Source organism: Saimiri boliviensis, chromosome 14, assembly GCF_048565385.1.
Source record: "Saimiri boliviensis isolate mSaiBol1 chromosome 14, mSaiBol1.pri, whole genome shotgun sequence".
Classification (NCBI taxonomy): Eukaryota; Metazoa; Chordata; class Mammalia; order Primates; family Cebidae; genus Saimiri; species Saimiri boliviensis.
The window spans coordinates 16,561,930-16,589,488 of NC_133462.1; the positions used below are offsets into that span (position 1 = coordinate 16,561,930).

General features: G+C 54.8%; 2 protein-coding genes across 3 annotated transcripts; one reads left to right on the forward strand and one right to left on the reverse strand.

Annotated features, from left to right (window-relative positions):
- Positions 1 to 766: 766 nt before the first annotated feature.
- On the forward strand, positions 767 to 3,872 carry TTC9B (tetratricopeptide repeat domain 9B). The gene is made up of 3 exons (XM_039466337.2): positions 767 to 1,943; positions 2,601 to 2,783; positions 3,653 to 3,872. The coding sequence occupies exons 1-3, from the start codon at positions 1,523 to 1,525 to the stop codon at positions 3,760 to 3,762; spliced, it is 714 nt and encodes a 237-aa protein (XP_039322271.1). The 5' UTR covers positions 767 to 1,522; the 3' UTR covers positions 3,763 to 3,872.
- Positions 3,873 to 4,344: 472 nt separating this feature from the next.
- On the reverse strand, positions 4,345 to 27,050 carry MAP3K10 (mitogen-activated protein kinase kinase kinase 10). 2 transcript variants are annotated; one of them, XM_074386335.1, is made up of 11 exons: positions 25,407 to 27,050; positions 20,653 to 20,833; positions 14,038 to 14,186; positions 13,373 to 13,548; positions 12,506 to 12,752; positions 10,604 to 10,720; positions 7,042 to 7,210; positions 6,834 to 6,946; positions 5,822 to 6,523; positions 5,233 to 5,403; positions 4,345 to 4,948 (listed from the first exon to the last, which is right to left on the reverse strand). In XM_074386335.1, the coding sequence occupies exons 1-11, from the start codon at positions 26,086 to 26,088 to the stop codon at positions 4,626 to 4,628; spliced, it is 3,030 nt and encodes a 1,009-aa protein (XP_074242436.1). In that variant the 5' UTR covers positions 26,089 to 27,050; the 3' UTR covers positions 4,345 to 4,625. The 2 variants fall into 2 exon arrangements, with proteins under 2 accessions (XP_074242436.1, XP_039322922.1); XM_039466988.2 differs by lacking the exon at positions 5,233 to 5,403 and having other exon boundaries at positions 25,407 to 27,048.
- Between the last annotated feature and the right edge of the window lie 509 nt (positions 27,051 to 27,559).

Consider the following 27,559-nt stretch of genomic DNA (forward strand, 5'->3'; position numbering starts at 1 on the left):
GAGGAAGATGGAGGAAGTTGGCCCAAGTCCCACAGCTAAGGAGGCGGCTAAGGAGGACCGAAGGGCAATCGAATCATTTACACTCAGTTTTTTTCTTGAAGTCTCATGCATGCTTCCTTTCCTGGGGACTTGTTTGCCTTCTCACGGAGCTTGATGAGGGCAAGGAGATCTCTCTTGTTTACAGAGTCATTCCCTCCTCCAGGAAGGCTTTACTCACCACCTCAGCCCACAGCAGTACCTCCCATATCCCAGCCCCAACCCCTCTGCATGTGACCCCCCCCCCCACCCTGACACCTCTGCCTGTGCTTCCCAGGCTGGAGGCTGGCCTGCTCAGGGCTGTCACTATCTGGTCACTGATCGGTCTTCCAACTGAACTGGGGACCCAGTGAGGGTAGGGTCTGAAGCTCATGCAGTCTCTGCTACATCCCAGCATTATCCAGCAGACCTGGGCACAGAAAGGATGTCAGTGAATATTTGTTGCATAAATTAGCAGATGAATCCCAAAGAACGTATTCTCCCTCCTTTCCTTCCTCCCTCCCTTTCTTCCTTGATTCCCTTTTTTTTTTGAGACAGAGTTTCGCTCTTGTTACCCAGGCTGTAGTGCAATGGCGAGATCTCAGCTCACCGCAACCTCCGCCTCCTGGGTTCAGGCAATTCTCCTGCCTCGGCCTCCCAAGTAGATGGGATTACAGGCACACGCCGCCATGCCCAGCTAGATTGCTTTTTTTTTTTTTTTTTTTTTTTTTTTTTAAAAGACAGCGTCTCCCTCTGTCACCTAGGCTGGAGTGCAGTGGTACAATCTCTGCTCACTACAACCTCTGCCTCCCAGGTTCAAGCGATTCTGCTGCCTCAGTCTCCCAAGTAGCTGGGACTACAGGGGTATGCCATCATGTCCGCCTAATTTTTTTTTTTTTTTGTGTGTGTGTGTAGTGTGTGTATCTCCTGACCTCAAGCTATCTACCGCCCTTGGCTTCCCGAAGTGCTGGGATTAGAGGTGTGAGCCATTGTGCCCGGCCCTAAAGGTGATATTATTGTCCCATGTTACTGATGAGGATACAGAGTTCCAGGTAGTTTAAGCCAGCTGTCCAAGTCATACCACTAGTGAGAAAATAAGCAGGGATTTGAATTTGAGCGGCTTGAGTCCAAATCCTGTGTTCTCACTCGATATACCAAATGGCCAGCAGGCTGAGAGCCAGCTTTCCGTGAGGCTGATGTCTTCCTACTCTTTCCCCCAGGCTTGTCCTTTCCTTCTAGAAATCTTCAGGAGTTTTGGGCACCAGGGAGGAGAGCAGGCAGGAGAGTGGGAGGGTAGGGGAGTGGGAACAATTCCAAGGGGACGGGCTGGAGAACTAGGACTTGGCTAATTTCAGAGTGCGCATGGGGGAAGTCTCGAGGGGTTTCCCTAGACCCATAGGGGGCAGCCGGAGTCGGCTGCCGGAGGTGAGGGGGCGGAGAAAGGGTGGGGACCAGCCCCGCGGGGGGCGATGCGGTAGCTGCAGCGCGGCGGCAGGAGTTTCCCACAATGCAGCGCGGTGCGCTGTCCCCGGTGCTGATGCTCAGCGCTGCCCCGGAGCCTCCGCCGCGGCCACCTCCCGCCCTGTCCCCACCGGGCCCGGGCTCTGGCTCCCGCCATGGCTCGACTCGTCCCGGTCCTACCCCAGAGCCGTCGGGGAGCCTGGGCGCGGCACTCGACAGCAGCCTGCGCGCCGCCGTGGCGTTCAAGGCGGAGGGCCAGCGCTGCTACCGAGAGAAGAAGTTCCGGGAGGCCATCGGCAAGTACCACCGAGCGCTGCTGCAGCTGAAGGCGGCGCAGGGGGCCCGCCCTGGCGGCCTGCCCGCTCCCGCCCCTGGGCCCACCAGCGGCCCCGGGCCGGCGCGCCTCAGCGAGGAGCAGCGGCGCCTGGTGGAGAGCACGGAGGTGGAGTGTTATGATTCTCTCACAGGTACGCCGTCGGGGGGATGAAGGGATGGGGCACGTGGGGAGGGGGTTGGCGAGGGGCAATCGGGAGAGCTTGGCGACCTGGGGGACAGGGGCCCCGGGGCTGAAGGGTCTGGAGCCGTGGGCTTCTGGGGGAGACTTCAGAGCTTGATCAAGGAAAGAGATTAGTGGTCGGGGATGACAGGGGTCTGTGGCTGGAGGGAGCTGGGATGCCGGAAATGGTCTTTGGGTGGGGTCTTCAGGGCCTGCTTCCAGAGTCATTCTTGCCACTCTCTGGCTGCACGTGGACCGAAGGTGAGGAAGTCTGCCCTGAGTAAGCCGCTGGAGGTCCTGGCCCCCGGCCCCGGCCCCGCCCCCACCCCCGCCCCCACCCCCGCACCGCCCTTAGTGCTCTTGCCCACCGACAGCCCCAGGCGGATCACCTAGTGGCCAGTGCCTGTCCGTGGGATCACCTAGAGGCCAGTGCCTGTCCGTGTTTTGGCGCTCCCTAGCGGCGGTGCAGTTATATCTGTTTCGATAGGCGAGCAGATTGGCGCCCCTGGTGGCCCGAGCAATCCCTTAGGCCGGGTTCCCTGTAGCCTGGAGCCCTGGCTCCTCATGGTCAGGTGGGTTCTGAGGATGCCACCAGGCTCTGAGAACCCTGGCCCCGGTGTCCCTGCAGCTTGCCTGCTACAGTCAGAGCTGGTGAACTACGAGCGCGTGCGCGAGTACTGTCTCAAGGTGCTGGAGAAGCAGCAGGGCAATTTCAAGGCCACCTACCGCGCCGGCATTGCCTTCTACCACCTAGGTGACTACGCACGCGCATTGCGCTACCTGCAGGAGGCCCGCAGCCGGGAGCCCACAGGTGAGTGGCATGGGGGGGCAGAAGTGAGGGCTGGCCCAGGGATCAGAAAGGGGCTGGAGCAGAGGGAACGGGCAGGAAGATCGGGGCAGAACAGCAGAGCCCTCCTCCTCCGGTGGAGCTAACTTGAGGGCTGCACCACCCACCCACTCCCTACATGCCCACTCCCTACATGCCCACTCCTCCACTCACCCCCACCATCCATCTCCCCATTGCTCCTCTGACATCTCCCCATGGCGTTATTTCTCATCTACTGTCTTTGACACACCTGGTAACTCCTATTCACGGCCTCAGCCACTTCCCTCTCCACCCACTGTCATCTCGTTCCTCCCTCCCACCCTGCATAACACACACATTCCTCCATTCACCCACTCACCCATTCACACACACCTATTCATTCACTTCTTCCATCATCCACTCATCCACCCGGGTGGGCGATGCCAGGAAATTGGGGTGTGCGCATGTGTGCACTTACGAGTGCAAGAGGGCAGACACAACACTCGGTTTTGTATTAAGAACCAATGAGGGATGAAGAGGGATTACAACAGGTGCAGGGTTGTGGGAGTAGACACGAGATTAGTTTTCCCATTAAGTGGCTGGGAGAGAGCAGACTTCTTGCAGATGTCACTGGAGGATGAGAACTGTGACGGGATCCTCTGTGAAGAGGCATTCTTGGCAGAGGGTGCCGCAAATACAGGTGCATAGAGGTGTACGATGTCACTGGCTGTGGCTTTGGGGAAGGGCTCTGGCACTGTGAGTGGCCGTGTGAGTGAGCTGCTGGAGACTGGAGAATGGGGTGTGAGCCAGGATGGTGTGGAAGTTGCCTGCTGCCCCAGGACACCCAGATGATGCCCTGCCTGCTTCTCCTGCAGACACCAACGTGCTCCGCTACATCCAGCTGACTCAGCTGAAGATGAACCGTTGCAGCCTCCAGCGGGAAGACAGTGGAGCTGGGGCCCAGACTCGGGATGTGATTGGCTGAGGCCAACCCAAGAAGACCGTCTCTACCCCCTCATCCTCCCACCTCACCATGTATGTAACTTCCCCCTGACTCATGTTTGCTGGTAAAATGCTTGTCACTGGTGATCATAACTTGTGTGGTGTCCTTGGGGAGGGGGGAACCAGGGAGGGCCACATCTCTTGGACCTCAGAAGCCCAGGGAGGGTGTGTAGGGTGGGGGAATGTTCCACTGGGTTGACCCAGCATCAGGGACTGGGCCCAGGAAAGAAACAGTCCAGGCCCAGTGTGGTGGCTCACGCCTGTAATCCCAGCACTTTGGGAAGCTGAGGCAGGTGGATCACTTGAGGTCAGGAGTTTGAGAGCAGCCTGGTCAACATGGTGAAACCCTGTCTCTACCAAAAATACAAAAATTAGGCGGCTGTGGTGGTGGGTGCCTGTAGTCCCAGCTCCTCAGGAGGCTGAGGCAGGAGAATCACTTGAACCCAGGAGAGGGGAGATTGCAGTGAGCTGAGATGGTGCCATTGCACTCCAGCCTCGGTGACTGAGCCAGACTGTCTCAAAAAAGAGAAAAAAGAAAATGAAAAAGGAAGACAGCCCAGTGCGGTAGGGGGCAGGGGTTACCTTTAATGCTGCATTTTTGTGCCAAGTCCCCCATGACGCCCTGTCCCTGAGTATCCCTGCCCACCCTCCCCCAGTGCAGGGCGGACACAGGGCTCCACCCCCTGGGGTACAAAGGAATAAGTTAAGTGTCCCCCCTCCCCCCTTCCCCAATAAATAGAGTGAGCATCCTGCCCAGGGCCTCCCCCACCTTCTGGCATGGCGGGCTGGGGCGGGGCCTGGGGCGCTACATTCATGGCTGCCCAGGCGGGCGGTGGTGGGCAGGCCTTAGTGGGAGCCATGGGCCCCGCACAGGGGCACTGTGCTGTCCTGGTTCTGCCCCTCCATGTCCATGTCCAGCAGTGTGGGCTGCATGCTGGGGGGCCCAGGGCTCTCCGGAGTATCTGGCCTGCTGGGAGGCGAGATGGTGAGTGTCCGGCCAAAGGAGACCAGTTTCCAGGGGTCCAAGCGAGGGCGACTGGCAGCCGGCCGAGGTCTCGGGGCAAAAGTCAGGGTGGTGGGGCGGCCTGGGAACTCGGGGGGCCGGCGGCGGGCTGGGAACAGGGCCTGGGGGTCGGGCAGGCGGGGGAAGTCCAGAGGGTCTCGAGGGCCTGGTAAGAGAAGTTCAGAGGAGGTGAGTGGGGTAGGGCAGAGGGTGGCATTGAAAAGCCCAGAGCTTTTACATGGAAAGTACAGTTCTGGTTTCTCCCAAGAAATCCATGGATCTTGCTGTACCCAATTTCCAGCCGCAATGCGGCAGTGCTGGGACCACTCCCAGGTGCTTGCTGCTCTGGGTGGACCCTGGCATGCTTTCCCCGCCCACCCCCCCCAAGATGGGGTTTCACCATGATGACCAGGCTGGCCTTGAACTCCTGACCTCAGGTGATCCACCCACCTCGGCCTCCCAAAGTGCTGGGATTACAGGCGTGAGCCACCGCACCCGGCCTAGTATGCTCCTTAGCCTTCTGGAGCTGCTGCTTAGCAGCCCCTGGGACCAAAACCCAGGTCTTCCTGACTCTCGTACACTGGGCTAAGCTCATGCAGGCAGACTTCAGGCATGGCTTACCTGTGAATGGGGATAAACATGGCACCTCACTACAGAGGTGAGGAGCAAATAACAGTTTAACACAAGCAGCAGTGCCAACGGTGGGTACTGAATAACACTGCCACGGTGGCATCTCCATCCCATTAACTGAGGAGGAGAACAGTGTCTAGGTGCTGTGTAAGAGTTGGCAAGGGCCATGCTGGTCACTATTGCTAAAGGCACCCACCTGGCCTTATAGGCATCAGTTTGCCACCAGTGTCTCAGTCCCCTGGATTCCCCCAATGCCTCCAGAAGTGAGGGGCAAAGGGCCACAGACCCTCCCTCCTCCACAAGAAGCAGGTGGCCGCTTGCCGGGTTGGGGCTAGGCTGGACTTGTGACCCTGGCAAAGGAGGGAAGAGAGAGGGTTTTTGCAACCTGGGTGCGGGGCGCCTCACTCACCAGGGCCGTGGGCTGTGGGCTCGGGAGGACCCCGCTGCCCCAGCACCCCGTCTGATGGAGTCCGTCGGTGCCCACGGCTCACGGCGCCGGCGCGTGCAGCCGTGACGTGGGTGGGCGTGAGCGACTGGCGGGGGTCCTTCTTGAAGCTCTCCAGCTCCAGGTCCACCAGGGGGTTGGCGCTGGGCGAGGGTGTGGGAGCAGGCGGGGAGGGTGGAGGGGAGGGCGCGGCCGGCGCGGCCTCGTCACTGTCTGAGCGCAGCAGTGAACGCGTCGAGTTGCAGTCGGACACGGACGAAAGCGACACGAGGGTGACCGAGGGCACCAGGCCCAGGCCCGCGTCGTCGTGGCGGCCATGGGTACGCGCAGGCGGGCTGAGGCCCCGTGGGAAGCGGCCGGCGCGGGGGAAGAACAGGCCATCTAGCCAGCGCCGCTGCTCCTCGCTGTCACAGGCTGCGCGCGCCTCCGCCACGTCGGCGCCCAGGCCTACGGCTCCCAGCAGCGTGGCGCAGCCTAGCAGCGCCAGGTCGCAGCGCCGCCGGGCGCCGTGTCCCCACCGAGCGGGGTGAGCGGACGGTGTCGGCTCCCACGGTGCCCGCGCCCCCGGGGAGGGCTCGGCGGGCAGCGGCACCGAGAGGTAGGACGGGGTCGAGTAGGGGGAAGGGGGCACGCTGCTGCCTCCATCCTCTGCCTCGGCGAACTCCTCTGCAACAGGAGAGGGCCACCTGTCACTCAGCTGTGGGGCTGGCCAGGGCCCCATGGGGACCCCTCCAACGGTAAGACCAAGACCCAGAAGCCTGGTTCTTCAATCTGTATTCCTGAGGAGCTTCGGGGAAGAGTGCTGCCTGTCCCTGGAAATGACCTCCCACCTCCCAGGGGCCACCATCTCCTTTTCCAGAAAGGCCTCCCGCCCACTGGCCCAGTGAAATCTGGAAGGCTCTTCCCTCAGCTCCGGAAGGCTCACCCCTTTGGCCAGGGAACCCCCATCCCCCCTTTCAAGCACCCAGTCTCTTACCCATCTCATTGAGGCTGGCAAAGCCAGGGGCGATGGGTGTGTGTTTGGGGGACTTGCCAAGGTTGGGGGCGCTTGATGACCACTGTTTGCTTCCTTCCCCCAGCCCCTTCAGCCTGCAGGGGACCAGAGAGAGATGGAGACCTCAGTCCTCTGGCCTGGAGCCTGGGAACTGGGGCCTGGGCACAGGGCGGGCACCACCACGCCTCACCTCTCCTCTCCCACTCGCTCCTTCTGCAGGGTGGAACTGGGCCCCCATGTTCGTCCCTTCTTCTTGCCCCCGACCAGTTCTTCCTTCTTGGGAGGCCCACCGCGGCTCCATGTCCCACTACCTCCGCTGCTGCTGCCACTGCTGCTGCCACCACAGTCCACGGGAGTCACTGAGGCCAGAGAAGCCAGTTGGTCACTGAGTGGAGGGTCTGTCCTCACTGGGCTCCCAGCTTCCAGGGCCCCAGCGCAGAACCACCCTCTGTTTGGGAGTCCAAGGGCTCTTTCGAACTCCAGGCATGACCCTCCCTGCTATAAATCCTCCCGTAGCTCCCCACTGCTGTCAGGACAAAGGTCCAGTGCCTCCACCTGGCACTGAGGGCCATGAGTGAGTCCCTGTCAACTGCCCCAACCTACCCTACTCTTCACAGCCTAACCCTTCACCATTCATTCCAGCTGGCTGCCTGCGCTTGCAGCTTCCAGCTCTGGGTAGGTAGTTCCCTGTGGGTCAACTACCCTTTTCTCTATCCCTGCGACGCTCTAGACCTATCTGGTGCCAGTGCTTGCTGCCATGGTACAGGCATTTATCTGTGTGTCCCCTGCAGGACTGACCTCCTGGGCCTGATACAGAGCAGGTGCCCGGACAGAGGGCAGGGGGGCTGCAGGTGGGGACAGTGCTGGGGTAAAGGAGGGCTTGGAACTTGGGAAGCAGCCTTTCACCCTTCAACCCACCAGCAAACTGACGACTGTATCTCTGCCATATCGCCTTGACGGTGGACATGTGTCCCTTCCAAGTCCCCCACCCTGGCCTGGCCTGGCCTCAAACATCTCACTGCTCTCTCCACCTTTATTTCTTATAGCAGCCAGAGGGAAAAGGTCAATTTGATTCCTTCAGTGCCTTGCTCACATGGCTCTGGGGGCTGCCCCAGAGCTGCTAAAAGAAAATCCATAGCCCAGGCAGGACGGCTCATGCCTGTGATCCCAGCACTTTGGGGGGTTGTGGTAGGCAGATCACAAGGTCAAGAGATCAAGACCATCCTGGCCAACATGGAGAAACCCTGTCTCTACTACAATTATAAAAATTAGCTGGGCATGGTGGCATGTGCCTGTAATCCCAGCTACTTGAGAGGCTGAGGCAAGAGAACTGCTTGAACCCAGGAGGTAGAGGTTGCAGTGAGCTAAGATTGCTCACTGTATTCCAGCCTGGCAACAGAGCAAGATTCCATCTCAAAAAAACAAAAGGAAAATCCATACCAGGCCAGGTGCAGTAGTTTTCACCTAGAATCCCAGCACTTTGGGAGGCTGAGGTGGCAGAATCACTTGAGGGTCAGGATCAGGAGTTCAAGACCAGCCTGGCCCACATGGTGAAACCTCTACTAAAAATACAATAAATTAGCCAGGCATAGTGGTGCAGGCCTGCAGTCCCAGCTACTCAGGAGGCTGAGATCAAGCCACTGCACTTCAGCTTGGGAGACAGAGCAAAAGCCTGTCTCGTCATGGAATACTATGCAGCTATAAAAAGGAATGAGATCACGTCCTTTGCAGGGACATGGAGGGAGCTGGCAGCCATTATCCTCAGCAAACTAATGCAGGAACAGAAAACCAAACACTGCATGTTCTCACTTCTAAGTGAGGTGAACAATGAGATCACATGAACACAGGGAGGGGAACAACAGCCACTGGTGCTGTCATGGGGGCGGCGGAGGAAGAATATTAGGAAAAACAGCTAATGCATGGGCTTTCTACCTAGGTGATGGGTTGACAGGTGCAGCAAATTACCACAGCACACATTTACCTATATAACAAACCTGCACATCCTGCACATGTACCCCAGAACTAAACATCCAAATTAAAAACAAAAAAGCCATACCAAAGGTATCAAATGAAAATTAAAAAAAAAACAAAAATAAGGAAAGAAAATCTAGACTCCTTATCCTGCTCTTAGGCCTCTGCCTGATCTGACCCCTGTGAACTCCTACGTGAAAACCTACGTCCTCCCACTCACTCTGCTCCAACCAGGGGGGCTAACAAGCAGCCCATGCTGTTCCCACCTCCAGCTTTTACCTTTGCTGGTTAAAAGTAGCTGGGATCACAGGCATGTACCACTATGCCCAGCTAATTTTATATTAGTAATAGAGACAGCATTTCTCCATGTTGGTCAGGCTGGTCTCGAACTCCCGACCTCAGGTGATCTGCCTGCCTCGGCCTCCCAAAGTGCTGGGATTACAGGTGTGAGCCACTGTGCCTGGCCAGGTCTTTGGACTTGATGTGGAGCTACATCACTGGCTTCACCAGGCCTCTGGCTTGCAGAAGGCAGATTGCAGGACTTCCCAGCCTCCATAATTGCCTGTGCCAATATCTCATAACACATCTATAACACATCAATTTTTTTTGTTTTTAAGTAGAGATGGGGTCTCACTTTGTTGCCCAGGCTGGTGTTGAACTCCTGGCCTCAACCAATCCTCCCACCTCATCCTCCCAAAGTGCTGGGATTACAGGCATGAGTCGCTGTGCCCAGCCAATACATCTCTTTCTATATATCTAAACATATGCAGCTGGGTGTGGTGGCTCATGACTGCAATCCCAGCACTTTGGGAGGCTGAGGCAGGTAGATCACCTGAGGTCAGGAGTTCAAGACCCACCTGGCCAACATGGTGAAACCTCGTTTCTACTAAAAATACAAAAAATTAGCCAGGCCTGGTGGTGCATGCCTGTAATCTCAGCTAGTAGGAGGGCTGAGGCAGGAGAACTGCTTGAACCTCGGAGGTGGAGGCTGCAGTAAGCCAAGATCATGCCATTGTACTCCAGCCTGGGTGACAGAGCAAGACTGTCTAAAAGAAAAATGCTAATCATTCTGTTTCTGTGAAGAACTCTGACTAATACACCTCCTCTTTTATTCCCTTCCCTGAGTTCCTTTAAAGAACTTATCACTGGCCGGGCGCGGTGGCTCAAGCCTGTAATCCCAGCACTTTGGGAGGCCGAGGCGGGTGGATCACGAGGTCAAAAGATCGAGACCATCCTGGTCAACAAGGTGAAACCCCGTCTCTACTAAAAATACAAAAAATTGGCTGGGCATGGTGGCACGTGCCTGTAATCCCAGCTACTCAGGAGGCTGAGGCAGGAGAATTGCCTGAACCCAGGAGGCAGAGGTTGCGGTGAGCCGAGATCGCGCCATTGCACTCCAGCCTGGGTAACAAGAGCGAAACTCCATCTCAAAAAAAAAAAAAAAAAAAAAAAAACCACACAAAAAATTAGCTGGGTGTGGTGGTGTGCACCTGTAACTGCAGCTACTTGGGAGGCTGAGGCAGGAGAATCACTGGAACTGCACCACTGTACTCCAGCCTGGGAGGCAGAGACTCCATCTCAAAAAAAAAAAAAAAAAAATTATCCTGCTTACTGACTTACTTGCTTACTCTCCGTTTCCCGTGGTAAGAATGAGGAAAAGGGCCTTGTCTGTCTTGTTTCCTGCTGTTACTCTGGCTTGGTGCCAGCTACAAACATCAGGCTCAAAGATGTTTATTGACTGACTGATCGACTGACTGGTCAGGGCCTTGGGAAATACTCACAGCGAATGGCCCTCAGCCGGGGGATGATGCTGGGGCTTGCAGGGGGGCTGGCGCCATCCGATCCTTTCCGCTTATCCAGAGTTGGAGAGGCCTGGACTGTGATCTTATGCTCAAAGCCTGAAGAAAGAAAGAGAAGCTTTCCTAAGCAAATGGTTCCACGGGTAACCAAAGGGAAGTTTCTACTGTCGAAGCAGAGAAGGAATTCTAGACCCCCATTTCAGAAAAAAAGATCGATTTTAATGAAAATTTACTCTGCAGGTTGAGATGTGCCATAAATATAAAATACACACTGGATTTCAAAGATTTAGTATGAAAAAAGAAGGTAAAATAGCTCACAATTATTTTGTATTGATTACATGGATATAGTAGGCTAAATATATTTTTGGTTTTTTTTTTTTTGAGACAGTTTCGCTCTTGTTACCCAGGCTGGAGTGCAATGGCGCAATCTCGGCTCACCGCAACCTCTGCCTCCTGGGTTCAGGCAATTCTCCTGCCTCAGCCTCCTGAGTAGCTGGGATTACAGGCACGTGCCACCACGCCCAGCTACTTTTTTGTATTTTTAGTAGAGACGGGGTTTCACCATGTTGACCAGGATGGTCTCGATCTCTTGACCTCGTGATCCACCCGCCTCAGCCTCCCAAAGTGCTGGGATTACAGGCTTGAGCCACCGCGCCCGGCCATTTTTGTTTTTTTTTTTTTTGAGACAGAGTTTCACTCTTGTTGCCCAGCCTGGAGTGCAATGGTGCGATCTTGGCTCACTGCATCCTCTGTCTCCTGGGTTCAAGTGATTCTCCTGCCTCAGCCCCCAGAGTAGCTGGGACTACAGGCATGCGCTACCATGCCCGGCTAATTTTATATTTTTAGTAGAGATGAGGTTTCTCCATGTTGTTCAGGCTGGTCTCAAACTTCCAACCTCAGGTGATCCACCTGCCTCGGCCTCCCAAAGTGCTGGGATTACAGGTGTGAGCCACCGTGCTTGGCCATAAATATATATTTTGTGACAAAGTCTCACTCTGTCACCCAGGCTGAAGTGCAGTGGCGCAATCTCTGCTCACTGCAACCTCTGTTTTCTGGGTTCAAGTGATTCTTATTCCTCGGCCTCTCAAGTAGCTGGGATTACAGGCATGTGCACCATCACACCTGGCTAATTTTTGTATTTTTAGTAGAAATGGGTTTCACCATGTTGGCCAGGCTGCTCTAGAACTCCTGGCCTCAAGTGATCCACCCACTCTGCCCTCCCAAAGTGCTGGGATTACAGGCGTGAGCCACGGCACCTGGCCAGAAATTTAAAGATATTTTTGAAGAGAGAACTAAAGTTCAGAAGTATCCTAAATGTCAAGACAGGTTCCTCTTAGGGGGTGGTGTGAGGTTGTGTTTGGGAGGGCAGGTGGAAAGCACGTGGGATGGCTGTGGGGTTCTCTCTGCTTTCGGGGGGGTGACTAGAGTAACTCATTTAGCTGTACATGTTTTTGGTCACGTCCCTCCCTCCCTCCTTCCTTCCTTCTTTTAGAGATAGGGTCTTGCTCTGCTGCACAGACTGGAGTCCAGTGGTGTAATCACAGTTTACTGTAGCCTTCAACTCCTGGACTCAAGTGATTCTCCCACCCCAGCCTCCACAGTAGCTAGGACTATAAGTACATGCCAACATGCCCAACTGATTTTTTTTTTTTTTGTAAATATGGGGTCTATGTTGCCCAGGCTGGTCTCAAACTCCTGGCCTCACCGTGGCCTCGCCGGTAGGCTGGTGCTACAGGTGATCGCCACCGCACTGGGCTGATCATTGACTATATGTGATATATTTGGCAATAAAAACAAGTTGGAAAAGAAAAGGAAGAGAGAAATCCTAGGTTAGGGCTGCTCCCAGCAGCCTCTGAGGGGCGCTCTGGGGACTCGGGTGGGTACCGGAGGGCAGGCTGATGTGGCTGCCGCCTTCCCGAAGCTTGAGCAGGCGGCTGCGCTTGAAGTTGCCCTTGCGCTTGCGGACCCGGGGCTTCTCCTGGCTCAGCTGGCACATGAGCAGGTGCAGCTCCCGTTCCACGATGTCCATCTCACGCTCTGCCAGCTCCTGCTCCCGCCGCCGCAGCTGCTCCTCCTGGAAGCGCTGCTCCTGCGCTGCCCGCAGCAGCTCCTCCTCACGGCTCCGAAGCTCCTGGGGAGGAGAGGCGGGGGCTGGGGGAGGGGCTTAGCCACTCTGCTCCCTGGGGAGGGACCCAGGGCTGCTGCGTCTGGTTGGTGCCTCACACAAGGGTTGGTGCCTCTGCTGTGGGGCACATTGGGTTCACCACTGGACTCGTGCTTGGCCAGCCAAGCTGGGTGCCAGGGAAGGGAACTGTTAGCCCAAAGAAAGGGGTGCCTTTTCTTTCTCTTTTCTCTTTTTTAATGGTTCCATTTAGAAAACTTCAAACAGCCACAAAGCAGAGAACAGTGCACCCCCCAGGTACCCATCATCCAACTTCAACAATTACCTATGCTTTGTGACTCTTGTATCTCAATCCTTCTCACCTCTTGCCCTTTCTTCCTTTCTGCTGCAGTATTTTAAAGCCAACCCCAGACATCATGCAATGTCACCTGTTAAATACTTCAGTACAGGGTGCCTTTTTCTTATTAATCCACCAGCAGGAGGCTGTCTTTTCTTAATATGCAAAAAAGGCTCCCTTGACCCTGCATGGACCCAAAGGCTGGGCTTCAGGGCAAGGGTCTCTGAGCAGTTAGAGGAATCAGAACTCGGGGGTCTTGCTGCATCTTTCCCACCTTGCCCCCTGCTTTCACCTTCTCCTTGGTCCGAAGGTCATCAAACATGTGCTGAATCTCCAGCTTCCAGTCTTCCTGCAGCGAGTGGAAGGACTCCAGTGGCATCTGGAACAGGGCTGACTGCTCAATGACTTCAAGCTGCTTCAAGATGCTGCCAAAATCTGGCCGCCCGTGGGGGTCTGGGTCCCAGCATTCTGGGGTGGGAGGAGGAAGGACAGTGGTGTGGGGTAGAGGTGTCACTAGTCATGCTCTGGGGACTCAGCCTCCTCAGAGGAAGGCAGAATTTCTGGGGACTGAAGACAAACAGCTTCTATGGAGCTGAGGGGAAGGGATTCAAAGCCAAGCTCCTGGCCAGTTCCACTCAGTGAAACGCTGGGAGAGAAACCCTGGAACCTGTACCCTGAGGAGGGGCTGGTGGTGGAATCAGGATCACTGCGGAATCCCAAGGCCAAGGAGTCCTAACAGGTTATCTTGGAGGGCTCTGGGCCTGGCTAAAACGAGGGTTGGGGGTTGGGGGAATGGAGCCAGCGATGGGGAGACTGTTTAGAGTCCAGTGGGTTCCAGCCCCTTCTCCCTCACTCCCAGGCCCACTGGTATGGATGGGTGTGAAGGGGTGAGGTCTGGGCCCAAGGGTCCCTGCCACTCCGAGCTGAGCCAACCCTCTCCATGGGGCCCCGGCTCACCCTCCAGGAGGCGGGCAAAGGGCTCGGGGCACGTGGAGGGAATGGGCAGCGTCAGCTTATTCATAGCCACGCCATACGCCACAGCCAAGGCGTCGATCTCACGGTAGGGGACCTCCCCTGTCAGCAGCTCCCATAGCAGCACCCCGAAGCTGCAGGCAGGGGAAAGGAAGGGTGATGTCCCAGCCCACCCCAATCCTCACCTATACTCAGCCCTGCCCTCGGTCCCATGTAGGGCCGCCCTCACCCCAACACCCACCCATCACAAGAACTTGCTTTGACCTCCATGGCCTTATTCTCCAATAGATGTGGTGGGCTGAGCTGTCTGATGTCTCTCCTTTGTTCCGCCTCTCTTCCCTCGCCCCTGCCTGAAAACCTTGAGGTCCCATGTTCCTACTGGGCAAATCCATCCTTACTTTTATTTTTGTAGACAAGGAAGTTTCACTATGTTGCCCGGGCTGGTTCAAACTCCTAGGCTCAAGTGATCCTCCTGCCTTGGCCTCCCAAAGTGCTCGGATCATAGGCGTGAGCCTCTGCACCTGGCCTATATCCATCCTTCCTGACCCTGGCCTTTGATGACCCCTGCAGCCACACCTCTCAACACCATCAGCCCATTCTAACCCCGACTTCATCTTGCAACCACACTGAATACTGAACAGGCCCTGTTCTTCCTGACCTCTGGCCTTCGCACACGCTGTTCCCTTTGTGGAGCATACTCTTTCCTTGTGTAAGTATTTGTTCCTCAAGTCTCAACTCAGGTTGCCCCCTCTGCTAGGAAGCCTTCCTTGATTCCACAGCCTCCAAAGCTATATTAGAGGCCCCTCCTCTATGTTCCCACAGAACACACAGCACTTACCTCTAAACACCAATTAACACTATTTAACATTTATAAAGCATGCACTGCAGGCCAGGCACTGTGCAAGGCACTCAGTAATCCTCACAACAGCCCTGTAAGGCAGAAGGATTTGATATGACCCCTGCTTTATCTGATGAGCAGGTACAGGCTCAGAGAGGTTAAGGGGCTTGCCTGAGGTCACACAGCTAGTGAGTGGTGGAGCCACTCGAATTTGGGTCTGCCTGCAGCCCAGGACAGTACCCTCAGTGGCTCCATGGTTCCAGAGCATGAGTCACTGTGCTATGGTCACCTGCAAGGCTATCTTCACCTGCAAATTCTGCATCCTCCCAGGTCCTGATGGCCATTCCGTGTGGTGCCTATCCTGGAGTAGATCCCTAGTCTCCTCCACTATCCTCATCCATTCATTCAACATATACCTTTTTTTTGTTTGAGACAAGACTTTCTGTTGCCCAGGCTGGAGCGCAGTGGTGTGATCTTGGCTCCCTGCAACCTCTGCCTCCCAGGTTCAAGTGATTCTTGTGCCTCAGCCTCCCAAGTTACTGGGATTACAGGCACACACCACTACCCTGGCTAATTTTTGTACTTTTAGTAGAGACAGGGTTTCACTACGTTAGACCGGTCTTGGACTCCTGACCTCAGGTGATCCGCCTGCCTTGGCCTCCCAAAGTGCTGGGATTACAGGCATGAACCACTGTGCGCAGCCCATTCAACATATACTCATTAAGTGCCTACTGTGTGCCAAGCACCATTCTAGACACTAGGAAGAGATAGACACAAATCACTGCCCCCATGCAGCTGACAGCCTCCCATTCTTCAGTGACAGTGCTGGTGAATCGGAGCTGGCCACATGCTGCCTGCATGAATTTTCCATTCTGCTTTGCAGCTAAGCATGTCCACATGACCACAGTTCTGGTGCATGAGATATAGGAGGGTGTGTAGTAGGCGACTAGCTTCCAGGAAGTGTCCTTAAAAAGAAGGGGTGCCCTGGACGGGCGTGGTGGCTCACACCTGTAATCCCAGCACTTTGGGAGGCTGAGGCAGGTGGATCATGAGGTCAGGAGTTCAAGACCAGCCTAACATAGCGAAACCCTGTCTCCACTAAAAATACCAAAAAATCAGCTGGGCATGGTGGCTCATGCCTATAAGCCCAGCTACTCAGGAGGCTGAGGTAGGAGAATCACTTGAACCCAAGAGGCAGAGGTTGTAGTGAGCCAAGATCGTACCACTGCACTCCAGCCTGGGCAACAGAGCGAGACTCTATCTCAAAAAAAAAAAAAAAGAAGGAGTACCCCTTTCCTCTTTTCTCCTTCATATGGTTGGAATGTAGACATAAAAACTGGAGTAGGGGGTGGGGGCAAGGGGAGGGAGAGAATTATGACAAACACCTAATGCACAGAGGGCTTAAAACCTAGACAAGGCTGGGCGCGGTGGCTCACGCCTACAATCCCAGCACTTTGGAAGGCTGAGGCGGGTGGATCACGAGGTCAAGAGACCGAGACCATCCTGGTCAACATGCTGAAACCCCGTCTCTACTATAAATACAAAAAATTAGCTGGGCACGGTGGCGCGTGCCTGTAATCCCAGCTACTCAGGAGGTTGAGGCAGGAGAATTGCCTGAACCCAGGAGACGGAGGTTGTGGTGAGCTGAGATCGCACCATTGTGCTCCAGCCTGGGTAACAAGAGCCAAACTCCGTCTCAAAAACAAAACAAAACAAAACAAAAAACCTAGATGACGGGCTGATGGGTGCAGCGAACCACCATGGCACATATATACCTCTAACAAAGCTGCATGTTCTGTACATGTAACTCAGACTTCAGAGCTTAAAAAAAAAAAAAAAAAAAGCTGAAGTCTGGAGCCAGTGTCTGTCATCTCAGCACTTTGGGAGGCCAAGGCAGGAAGACCTCTTGAGCCCAAGAGATTGAGACCAGACTAGGAAACAAAGTGAGACCTCATCTCTACAAAAAATTTGCCTGGCGTGGTGGCATGCCTGCAGTCCCAGCTACTGGAGAGGCCGAGGTGGGAAGATCCCTTGAGCCCAGGAGGTTGAGGCTGCAATGAGGTATGATGGCATCACTGCACTCCAGCCTAGGTGACAGAGCAAGACCTTGTTTAAAAAAAAAAAAAAAAAAAAAAGGCCGGAGCTTGAGCAGTCATTTTGGATCATGAAGTAAACTTGAGAATGGAGACCATACAAGGCGGGGGGAAACCCATAGTTTTTAACTGGAGGGCGGCATGATCCTCCCCACTCTCCCATGTCCCTGGAAACCTATGGGGATATTTTGATTGTTATAATGACTGGGAGTACCACTGAAGTTTGGTGGCTGGGCGGTATGGATACCCTGCATGCTAATAAGTACAGGACACAAAGAATTAGCCTGCCTGGCCAGGCATGACTGACTCACACCTGTAATCCCAACGCTTTGGGAGGCTGAGGCAGGTGGATCACCTGAGGTCAGGAGTTCAAGACAAGCCTAGCCAACAGGGTGAAGCCCTGTCTCCACTAAAAATATAAAAATTAGCTGGTGCGTGCCTATAATCTCAGCTACTTGTGAGGCTAAGGTAGGAGAATTGCTTGAACCCAGGAGGTGGAGGTTGCAGTGAGCCAAGATTGTACCACTGGACTCAAGTGACCTAGCGACACTCTGGCTGAGTGACCTAGCGAGACTCTGGCTCCAAAAAAAAAAAAAAAAAAAGTGGTAGCATAAATGAACGCCTGATGTAAAGCCATTTGGAACTTTTCCCAAAGGGCTGCTCTGCTCTAGGCTGAGCCGGGGACTTCCTGTCTGATCTGCCTCTGTCCCATACCCATTAATTTGCCGCTTGGACACTCTGGCGCCTTGGCTGGGAATTGACGGGAACAGTAAATGGGGAAACCTAGGTTTGGCTCCAATCAAACAAAAACTCTGGGTTGAAAGTTTCCACAGCCACCATCAACTCTCACTGGTGACAGCAACAGTCCCATCATTGGCCGTCTTTACCTAACAGCCAAAGGAGCATTATTGCTATGTTTGAGACAGAGTCTCACGCTGTCATCCAAGCTGGAGTTCGGTGGTGCCATCTCGGCTCACTGCAACCTCCGCCTCCTGCAGTCAAGCGATTCTCCTGCCTCGTCTCCTGAGTAGCTGTGACTACAGGCACTGGCCACCATGCCCAGCTAATTTTTATATTTTTAGTAGAGATGGGGTCCTTCCTTCCCTTCTTTCCCTTCCCTCCCTTCCTTCCTCTCTCCCTCTCGAACTAACCTCAGGGGATCTGCCCGTCTCCGCTTCCCAAACGGCTGGGATTACAGGCATAAGCCACCGCACCCAACCTCTCTCTCTTTCTTGAGATGGAATCTCACTCTGTCACACAGGCTGAAGTGCAGTAGCACCATTATGGCTCACTTACAGGTTGATGGGTGCAGCACACCACCATGGCACATGGGTTCAAGCAATTCTGCCTCAGCCTCCTGAGTAGCTGGGATTACAGGTGTGCACTCCCACGCCTGGCTAATTTTTGTATTTTAAATAGAGATACGGTTTCACAATATTGGCCAAGATGATCTTGATCTCCTGACCTTGTGATCCGCCCGCCTTGGCCTCCCAAAGTGCCAGGATTACAGGCACGAGCCACTGTGCCAGCTGAATTTTTGTATTTTTAGTAGAGATGGGATTTCACCATGTCGACCAGGCTGGTGTCAAACTCCTGGCCTTAAGAGATCCACCCACCTCAGCCTCCCAAAGTGCTGGGATTACAGGCGTGAGCCAGTGCACTCGGCCCCCAAAGGAGCTTTTATTTACTTCCTTTTAAAAAAATTCATTTAAAAATTTCTTTTTCATACAGATGGGGTCTCCATATGTTGACCAAGCTGGTCTCAAACTTCTGGCCTCAAGTGATCCTCCCACCTTGGCCTCCCAAAGTACTGGGATTACAGGTGTGAGCTACCACGCCATTCACAGACATGACTCCTCAAGTCTTCCTACTTCATCAGAATAAAACTGAAGGCCACTCCCTCCAGCACAGGGCCTTCCAGCTCACTCTCCTGCATCACTTCCTTCCTCTCTCTTCCTTGCTGGCACAGTGGGAGCCACATGGGCCTTGTTGCTGTTTCTGGAAGACACCATGCTCACCTCAGCCCCTCCTTTTGGGTAGCTGCTCCCCCTGACTGGGATGCTTCTCCCCCCAAAATTCTTGTGGCTAGCTCATTTTTGCCACTCAGAACTCAGATGAAGTATCGTTTCTCAGACTGCTCAGAGAAGCATTCCCATCCCAAAAGTAGTCTTCCAGCCATTAAAGTACCTTCCTCTCAACCTCTGAGCACTTCGTACTGACACTTTTTTTTTCTGGTGTACTTAATTATCTTTAAAAATTATAATTTTCTAGGCCGGGCGCGGTGGCTCAAGCCTGTAATCCCAGCGCTTTGGGAGGCCGAGGCGGGTGGATCACGAGGTCAAGAGATCGAGACCATCCTGGTCAACATGGTGAAACCCCGTCTCTACTAAAAATTAAAAAAAAAATTAGCTGGGCATGGTGGTGCGTGCCCGTAATCCCAGCTACTCAGGAGGCTGAGGCAGGAGAATTGCCTGAACCCAGGAGGCGGAGGTTGCGGTGAGCCGAGATCGCGCCATTGCACTCCAGCCTGGGTAACAAGAGCGAAACTCCGTCTCAAAAAAAAAAAAAAAAAAAAAAATTATAATTTTCTAAAAAACAGCTTTTTAGCCGGGCGCGGTGGCTCACGCCTGTAATCCCAGCAATTTGGGAGGCCGAGGCGGGTGGATCGCGAGGTCAAGAGATCGAGACCATCCTGGTCAACATGGTGAAACCCTGTCTCTACTAAAAATACAAAAAATTAGCTGGGCATGGTGGCGCATGCCTGTAATCCCAGCTACCGAGGAGGCTGAGGCAGGAGAATTGCCTGAACCCAGGAGGCGGAGGTTGCGGTGAGCCGAGATCGCGCCACTGCACTCCAGCCTGGGTAACATGAGTGAAACTCCTCCTCAAAAAAAAAAAAAAAAAAACAAAAAAAAAAAACCTCAGCTTTTTAAAAAAGAGCTTCTCGTGTATTTATTTACTTCCTGAGGGTAGAGATTGCATCTATTTTTGCTCGCTGCTATATCCCTAGAACTGGTGAAGTTAGATTAATGAATGAATGAGTGAATTCATCATTTTCCTGTCTGACAGATGGCACGGTGCACTGGCTCATGTATGAGGGGACTTTCAGTGTTGGCATCCACATGCTTTCTCTAGGTCTTTTTAAATTTTTTTTTTTTTTAGAGACAGAGTCTTCCTGTCACTAAGGCTGGAGTACAGTGCCATGATCTCAGCTCACTGCAACCTCCACCTCCTGGGTTCAACTGATTCTCCTGCCTCAGCCTCCTGAGTAGCTGGGATTACAGGCATGCACTACCATGCCCAGCTAATTTTTATATTTTTAGTAAAGCCAGGGTTTCACCAGGTTGGTCAGGCCGGTCTCAAACTCCCGACCTCGTGATCTGCCAGCCTCAGCTTTCCAAAGTGCTGGGATTACAGGCATGAGCCACCACACCCCGCCCTGACTCTAGATCTTATGAATTTTTTATTCTAATCCAATGTGCCCTCCAATTGCCACTTGTGCTAGCTGAACGGGTAGCCGGCACTTGTCTGGTGGCCTGACCTTGCCGGCGGGCCCCTCTGTCAGACCCAGGTCCTGGCTTCAGCAGGAGACCCTCCCGCCCACTCTGCCCTCACCCCTTCCTCCCTCCCTCACTCCGCAGAGGCCAACCCGGCCGCGCCTTTCAGCACCTCCAGACATCACTGCTTTTGGAGAAGAGGGAGAGACGGATAACCTCCGGCGCCATCCAGGCGTAGGTCCCCGCGGCGCTCATCTTGGTGGTCTTGTGCCACTCACGGGCGAGGCCAAAGTCCGTGATCTTGAGCACCGTGTCTGCGAGGTTGTGGTTCTCGATGGCCTCCAGGATCAGGACTGTGGGATGGGAAGAAAGGTGGGTCACCTTAGACCTGCTGTGCTGCAGACCCAAGTGTCCCGGCCCGCTGCCTCAGCTGGAAACACATTTCTCCTCTCACTGCCTCAGGCTGCCCCACTCTGTGGCAGCTCCTTTCCTGGCCTGGAACATCCATGAGCCCCTCCACCCACCCAGGTCTAATCCCTGTCCAAGGGTCACACAAGGGAGGAGGGAGCTCCTTCTGCATCCTCTGCCCTCCTGACTTTGTCCTGGGCTCTGCGGAGCACCGTGAATGGTCAAGAACCAACAGCCAAGGCTGAGGTAGGTCACTTGAGCCCAGGAGTTCAAGACTAGCCTGTGCAACATAGCAAGACCCCATCTCTACCAAAAAAAAAAAAAAAAATAGCTGGGTGTGGGGGGTGTGTGCCAACAGTCCCAGCTACTTGGGAGGCTGAGTTGGGAGTATCACTTGAGACTGGGAGGTTGAGGGTGAGTGGGCCATATTCTCACCACTGCAGTCTAGCCTGGGCAACAGGGAGGCTGAGGCATGAGAACTGCTTCAACCTGGGAGGTGGAGGTTGCAGTGAGCCGAGATCATGCCACTGCATTCCAGCCTCGTGACAGAGTGAGACTCCATCTCAAAAAAAAAAAAAAAAAAGAAAAAAAAAGGCAGAGTGTGTTCCTGCACCCTGACTCTGGCTCAGCCACATGACTCGCTCTGGCTAAGAACGACAGGGTCAACTCCAAGCCCCGGCCTCGCACGTCTGCTGGCCCCATTGTACTTCTGCCATCACCATGACAACATGCCTCAGCTAGTCTGCCTTGTCCAAGAAGATGAGAGCTACTTGGAGCAAGGCCTCTCTAGCCGAGCCCAGTGTCCATCAGTTCACCCTCCAGCTGGCCTGCAAATGCACAAGCAGTAATCAACAAGTTGTTTTAAGATGTCGAGTTTTGGGGGTAACTTACTACATGGCATTATTGGGACAAAATCTGACTGATGTATTTCGAAAACATACTGGATGGTTCCAGCTTCCTTACTGCCTGTAAGTTAAGTGGTCACTAACAGCGATGAGGATCATGGCTAGTGTCTACACTATGCTAGGCTCGTTATATAAATTCACTCACAAACCACCCCTCCCTTTTTAAGGAGACAGGGTTGGCCAGGCACAGTGGCTCATGCCTGTGAGTCTAGCACTTTGGGAGGCTGAGGCCGGTGGATCATTTGAGATCAGGAGTTCGAGACCAGCCTGGCCAACATGGTGAAACCCTGTCTCTACTAAAAATGCAAAAAATAGCCAGGTGTGGTGGTGGGTGCCTGTAGTCCCAGCCACTTGGGAGGCTGAGGTGAGTGGATCACTTGAACCCAGAAGGCGGAGACTGCAGTGAGCCGAGATTGCGCCACTATACTCCAGCCTGGGTGACAGAGTGAGACTTATCTTAATGAAATAAATAAATAAATAGTCCGGTGGCTCAAGCCTGTAATCCCAGCACTTTGGGAGGCCAAGGCGGGTGGATCACGAGGTCAAAAGATTGAGACCATCCTGGTCAACATGGTGAAACCCTGTCTCTACTAAAGATACAAAACATTAGCTGGGCATGGTGGTACGTGCCTGTAATCCCAGCTACTCAGGAGGCTGAGGCAGGAGAATTTCCTGAACCCAGGAGGCGGAGGTTGCGATGAGCTGAGATCACGCCATTGCACTCCAGCCTGGGTAACAAGAGCGAAACTCCGTCTCACAAAAAAATAAGTAAAGGAACAGGATCTTTTTCTGTTACTCAAGCTAGAGTGCAGTGGTGCGATTATGGCTTGCTGTGGCCTCAAACTCCTGGGCTCAAGCAATCCTTCAGCCCCGGCCTCCCAAAATGCTGGTATTAGAGGAGTAAGCCATTGCACCCCGCTTTTTTAGACCAGCCAGCAGAGGCTCAGAAGTCACTTGGCTAAGAGATCACATGGCTAGAAGATGGCAGGACAAAGGCTTGAACTAGTTTTGTAATCGGAGCCCAATCTCTTAACTGCTGGGGTTATTTACTACCTTCTATCACACAGAGGCCCCAAAGTATTCAGTGTACTGCCTGGGTTTGAATCTCAGCTCTGCTTCTTCCTAGCTGCATAACCTTGAACACTTTAATCTTCACACCCAGACTTCTCCTCTATTAAATGGGGCTGGTAACAGAATTTACCTTCTAACATTGTGGTAAAAATTTATTGCCTGATGCAATAGGGCCTTTGAAAGCGTTAGCTGCTATTGGCCAGGTGCAGTGGCTCACGCCTGCAATCCCAGCACTGGGGAAGGCCGAGGTGGGCAGATCATGAGGTCAGTTCGAGACAAGCCTGGCCAACATGGTGAAACCCAGTCTCTACTAAAAATACAAAAATTAGCTGCGCATGGTGGTGGGTGCCTGTAATCCTAGTTACTCAGGATGCTGAGGCAAGAGAATCATTGAACCCAGGACATGGAGGTTACAGTGAGCCAAGACCCACACGACGACTACACTCCAGCCTGGGTGACAGAGTGAGACTCCATCTCAAAAAAAAAAAAAAAAAAAAAAAAAAAGAATTACTGGTGAATGAACCAATGCATGAATAACAGCAGATGAGGACCTCCTTAGGGTAGGATGAGTGGGGAAGCAGTGCTGTGGAGGCACTGTGTCCTCTCTCTCTGGCACAGAGCAGACCCATCACCCTAGGAGGAAGCCCTGGCCATAAGAGGCCCACTGACCCTTAGGCTAGAAAGCACTGGCTACAATAACCCTGGCGGTGTGGGGCATGCCGTCAACCAGCAGGGGTGAGGAAGGGCTGAGGAGCCCCAGCCTTCAAAAGGAACACGCTGGGTGGCCCTTGCCTCCATTTACCCAAACTTTCAGAGGTGCTGGGGCATAAGCATCAGTTCCTCAGATGTGGCACCAGCCCTGGCACATGTGGGCATGTGTTAGCTCTTTCTTTCTTTTTTGAGATGGAGTCTTGCTCTGTCACTCAGGCTGGAGTGCAGTAGCATGATCTCGGCTCACTGCAACCTCCTGGGTTGAAGCAATTCTCCTGTCTAGCCTCTGAGTAGCTGTGATTACAGATGTATGCCACCATGCCCAGCTACTTTTTGTAATTTTAGTAGAGATGGGGGTTTCACCATATTGGTCAGGCTGGTCTCAAATTCCTGACCTCAGGTGAGACACCCACCTTGGCTTCCCAAAGTGCTGGGATTATATGCCTGAGCCACCATGCCCAGCCAAGCTCTCTGTTGATATATAAATGTTAGGCTTGGAAGGGAAGAAAGATGCAGTCCCTCTATTCTAGGGGCTTACCATTGCTATGGGTGGGGGGACAGCAATACATCTATAAAAATAGTGGGACGGATTAAAATAAATTTCAAGATGTAGAAGTGACAAAAATCAGGATAAGATGTGGGCATTCAGAGCAAAGGGGGCACCCTCATATTTCAGGGCTTAAGTGTGAGTGATACGAGGGCTGGGGACATGCTGGTCTCCTCCACTCCTGATGCCTTTGCTTAGCACATGATCTGGCCTGGTAAACATCAAATGGAAGAATGAACGAATGAATGATAAAATGAAAGGGAATGAGATAGGGCAGAGCACGAATGGGAGAGCCAGGAATGTAGGATTTCTTCCTTGCTGTATCCCAGGGACAGGGCCTGGCACAGCACTCCGGAAATATCTGTGGAATGAATGAATGAAATTACTAGCCCGTGAGTACCGTCAGGGCAGAAACCATGGCTGTCTTAGTCCCATTTGGGCTTCTGCTTAATAGGTGCTCAATTAATATTTGCTGATGCCACACGAAGCTCCTTGATCTAGATATGAGTCCTGTAGAATATTCCCTTCTACCTGGCCCCACTATTTATTCAACCAACCAATCAACTTTGGAGAACCTGACAGGCAGCCTGGAAGCTTTTATATAAGCCACAGCTGTTCAATTCCTACCTCATCTTTCCTAGTTTGCCTTGGCCAGCTGGGCCTATGAAGACTCCAGGAAATGGTTCTCAACTGGGGGTGATTCTGCCCCCAGGAGACATTTGCAATGCCCAGAGACATTTTTGGTTGTCATAGCTGGGGATGGGGGCAGGGAATGTTAATGGCATCTAGCGGGAAGAGGCCAAAGATGCTGCTAAGCAACTTTCAATTCACAGGACAGCTCCTATAACAATGATCCGGCCTCAAGTGCCAGCAGTGCCGGAGTTGAGACACTGGCTTCAGACGGGGTAGGCTCTTTTTGTCTCTGCCTGGCAGAGTCTGGCAGCATGGCTGGATGGTGAGAACCTTGAAGGCAGGCACTGCATCTGTGCTGTTCACGCAGGGAACGCAGGTGTTCACGGATACATGTTTACTGTGCAACTGTGACTCTGCAGCCTGGGAGGCAGTCAAGTCCTTCAACCTTTCTGAACCTCCTTTTTCTCCCTTAAGGTGGGCAAGGCCTACCTCACTTTCACCCTGAAGGTATCATACTGCTGCCCCCTTCTCGCCCCAGGCACAGTGTCATATGGTGTCCCTCAACCTGTTTCCCTCAACCTGTTTCCCGCCACCTAGGCATGGCCTCGTGAGGTTCTGTGGAAGGAATTTTGGGGAGAGGACACCACTTACTGTTGATGGACTTGAGGTCACGGTGGATGATGGGCACAGGGGCATCACTGTGTAGGTAGTTCATGCCCCGGGCCACCTGCACAGCCCAGTTGACCAGCACGTGAGGTGGCACCCGGCGGCCTGCCAGCACCCTGCTCAGTGCGCCACCCCGGGCGTACTCCATCACCAGGCAGAGGTGTGGGGGTTTGAGGCAGGCACCCCTAAGGGCAATGATGTTGGGGTGCTTCAGGGCTCCAAAGAGCCGGGCTTCCTGGCACACCTGCTCTGCTGTCACTGCCGGGTCCTTCTCAGGGTCCAGCCGGGCGGCCTTGACGGCCACCTCCTCACCACGCCACAGGGCCCGATAGACCTTGCCAAAACCCCCCACACCGATGATTTCTTCTAGCTGCAGCTCGTGGAAGGGGATCTCCTGGGGCAGCTGGAGGCCCGCGGGTGCAGCGGGGGCGCCGGGGGCCACGTAGTTGCTGGGGAAGACGCCCACGCGACCGCTGGGGAGCTGCCCGGTCCACCAGCCCTCGTCGCCGGAGACCGCACAGTCTTGGGAAAGCACCTGGACGCGGTCGCCCCTCCGCAGGGTCAGCTCCTCGTCGCCCGCTGCCTCGTAGTCGAATACCGCGGTCCAGACGGGCCCCGCGGGGGTCGTGCCCCACTCCTTGGCCGCCGCCCCCTCCTCCTCCTCCATGGGGGAGGGGCCGGGGGCTGCGGGAGGCCGCTTCACACCGGCTGCCCGCGGGATGCAGAGGGCGGACCCCGGCGGCCGGGATGGAGGGCAGTCCCTGTGTGGTCTAGGGGGTTCCTGGGGGCCATGGCTGGGACGCCCTCCGCAGGAGCAAGAAAAAAAACCTTTCAAAGGGCAGGCTCGTCCCCTCCGATTCGGCTGTCCGGGCGGGGCAGGGTGGGAGTGAGGCGGCAGGTTCACCTGTGCCCTCCAAATGGCAAGGCGCTAAGAGGGCCTGGCCGCGCGACACTCGAATGCCCACCGGGGTCCGCCGGTGGGAGACGAGGGCGAGGGCGGCAGGCAGTCCCCGTTCCCCGCGCCGCTCACCCCGCGCAGCTCCACCGGCGGCCCCCGGCTCCGCATCCCGGACCACGACCGCCGGGCCAGGCGGGGGTGGCGGGGCCCCGGGGGCGGCCGCCCCGGGCCGGGGTGGCGCGCCCCTCGGCCTCCTCACGCGCGAGGCGGTCGGGCAGCCCCCATTCTTGGCACCGGCCTCCCGGTCGGCCCCAGCCCCTACCCCCGCCCGTGCTGCTTCCCGGGGCCGCCGGCGGGGCCCGAGTGACGTGTGGTCGACGCCGCCGCGGTGCCGCCCGGGAGTTGTAGTCTCGGGCCGCGCGGCCTCGGGGCCCAGCCCTCAGCGCCCCCAGGCAGAGAACCGCTGCCAGCCTCAGGCCGCAGTGGATACCCCGCGGGGTCGAGGGAGTCCTCCAGAGGAGATGAGCCTGGCCTCAGCCCCTCCTTCCGATGCGGCGTAGCGGGTGCCCGGGGCTGGGGAAGCGCTCCTCACAGACCCTGAGGGCGCCGCTGCCCAGGGTTGGGTGGATCGCAACGGACGCGTTTAGCAACGCGAAAAACAGGAGCTGCATGCATGATAGTAACTGCCCGGAGCCTGCGAACGCAGCCTGGATCCGGTCCCTGAGGCAGGACTGCCCCGCGGGCCCCGAGCCGAGATGCAAGCCGGGAAATGTAGTCCGCGTGGGGACTCGTGCTGCAGGGGGGCGGCCCCCTAACTGCTGAATGCCGGCGTCCACTGGTGGCTCCTGGAAGCTAGGGGTCAGGATGGTAGCGGGACCTTGCGGGGAAGACGGGGCTGGAAGGATGTGTTTACTGTCCCTGGGGATGTCACAGCCACATCTGCTTTCTCCACCAGCTCTGGGTTCCTCTGCTGAAGTCAGAACTGCTCTTGAGAATCCCCCATCCTTATTTTATAGGAGTTTCGGCCTGGGGAGCTTAATCTGCACGTTGTGTTAAGTGCTTTGTACACGTGGTATCGTTAAGTCTTCACAAAGAGCCCCATTTTACAGATGACTCAGAGAAGTGAAGTCATTTGCGCAAGGCTACAGAACTATAAATGGCAAAGCAAGAATGAAAGGCAGTTTTAAAAATTAACAACCCAGGCCGGGTGCGATAGCTCCTGCTTGTAATCTCGGCACTT

Excerpts from the sequence above, each read along its gene's own strand:
- TTC9B (XM_039466337.2), top strand. The coding sequence starts at position 1,523 with ATGCAGCGCGGTGCGCTGTCCCCGGTGCTGATGCTCAGCGCTGCCCCG. Across the intron at positions 1,944-2,600 it reads GTGTTATGATTCTCTCACAG|CTTGCCTGCTACAGTCAGAG; the intron begins GTACGCCGTCGG and ends GTGTCCCTGCAG. Across the intron at positions 2,784-3,652 it reads CCGCAGCCGGGAGCCCACAG|ACACCAACGTGCTCCGCTAC; the intron begins GTGAGTGGCATG and ends CTTCTCCTGCAG.
- MAP3K10 (XM_074386335.1), bottom strand. The coding sequence starts at position 26,088 with ATGGAGGAGGAGGAGGGGGCGGCGGCCAAGGAGTGGGGCACGACCCCC. Across the intron at positions 7,211-10,603 it reads CCGGCTGAGGGCCATTCGCT|TGACTCCCGTGGACTGTGGT; the intron begins GTGAGTATTTCC and ends CTCTGGCCTCAG. Across the intron at positions 5,404-5,821 it reads GCCCACAGCCCACGGCCCTG|GTAAGCCATGCCTGAAGTCT; the intron begins GTGAGTGAGGCG and ends CCCCATTCACAG.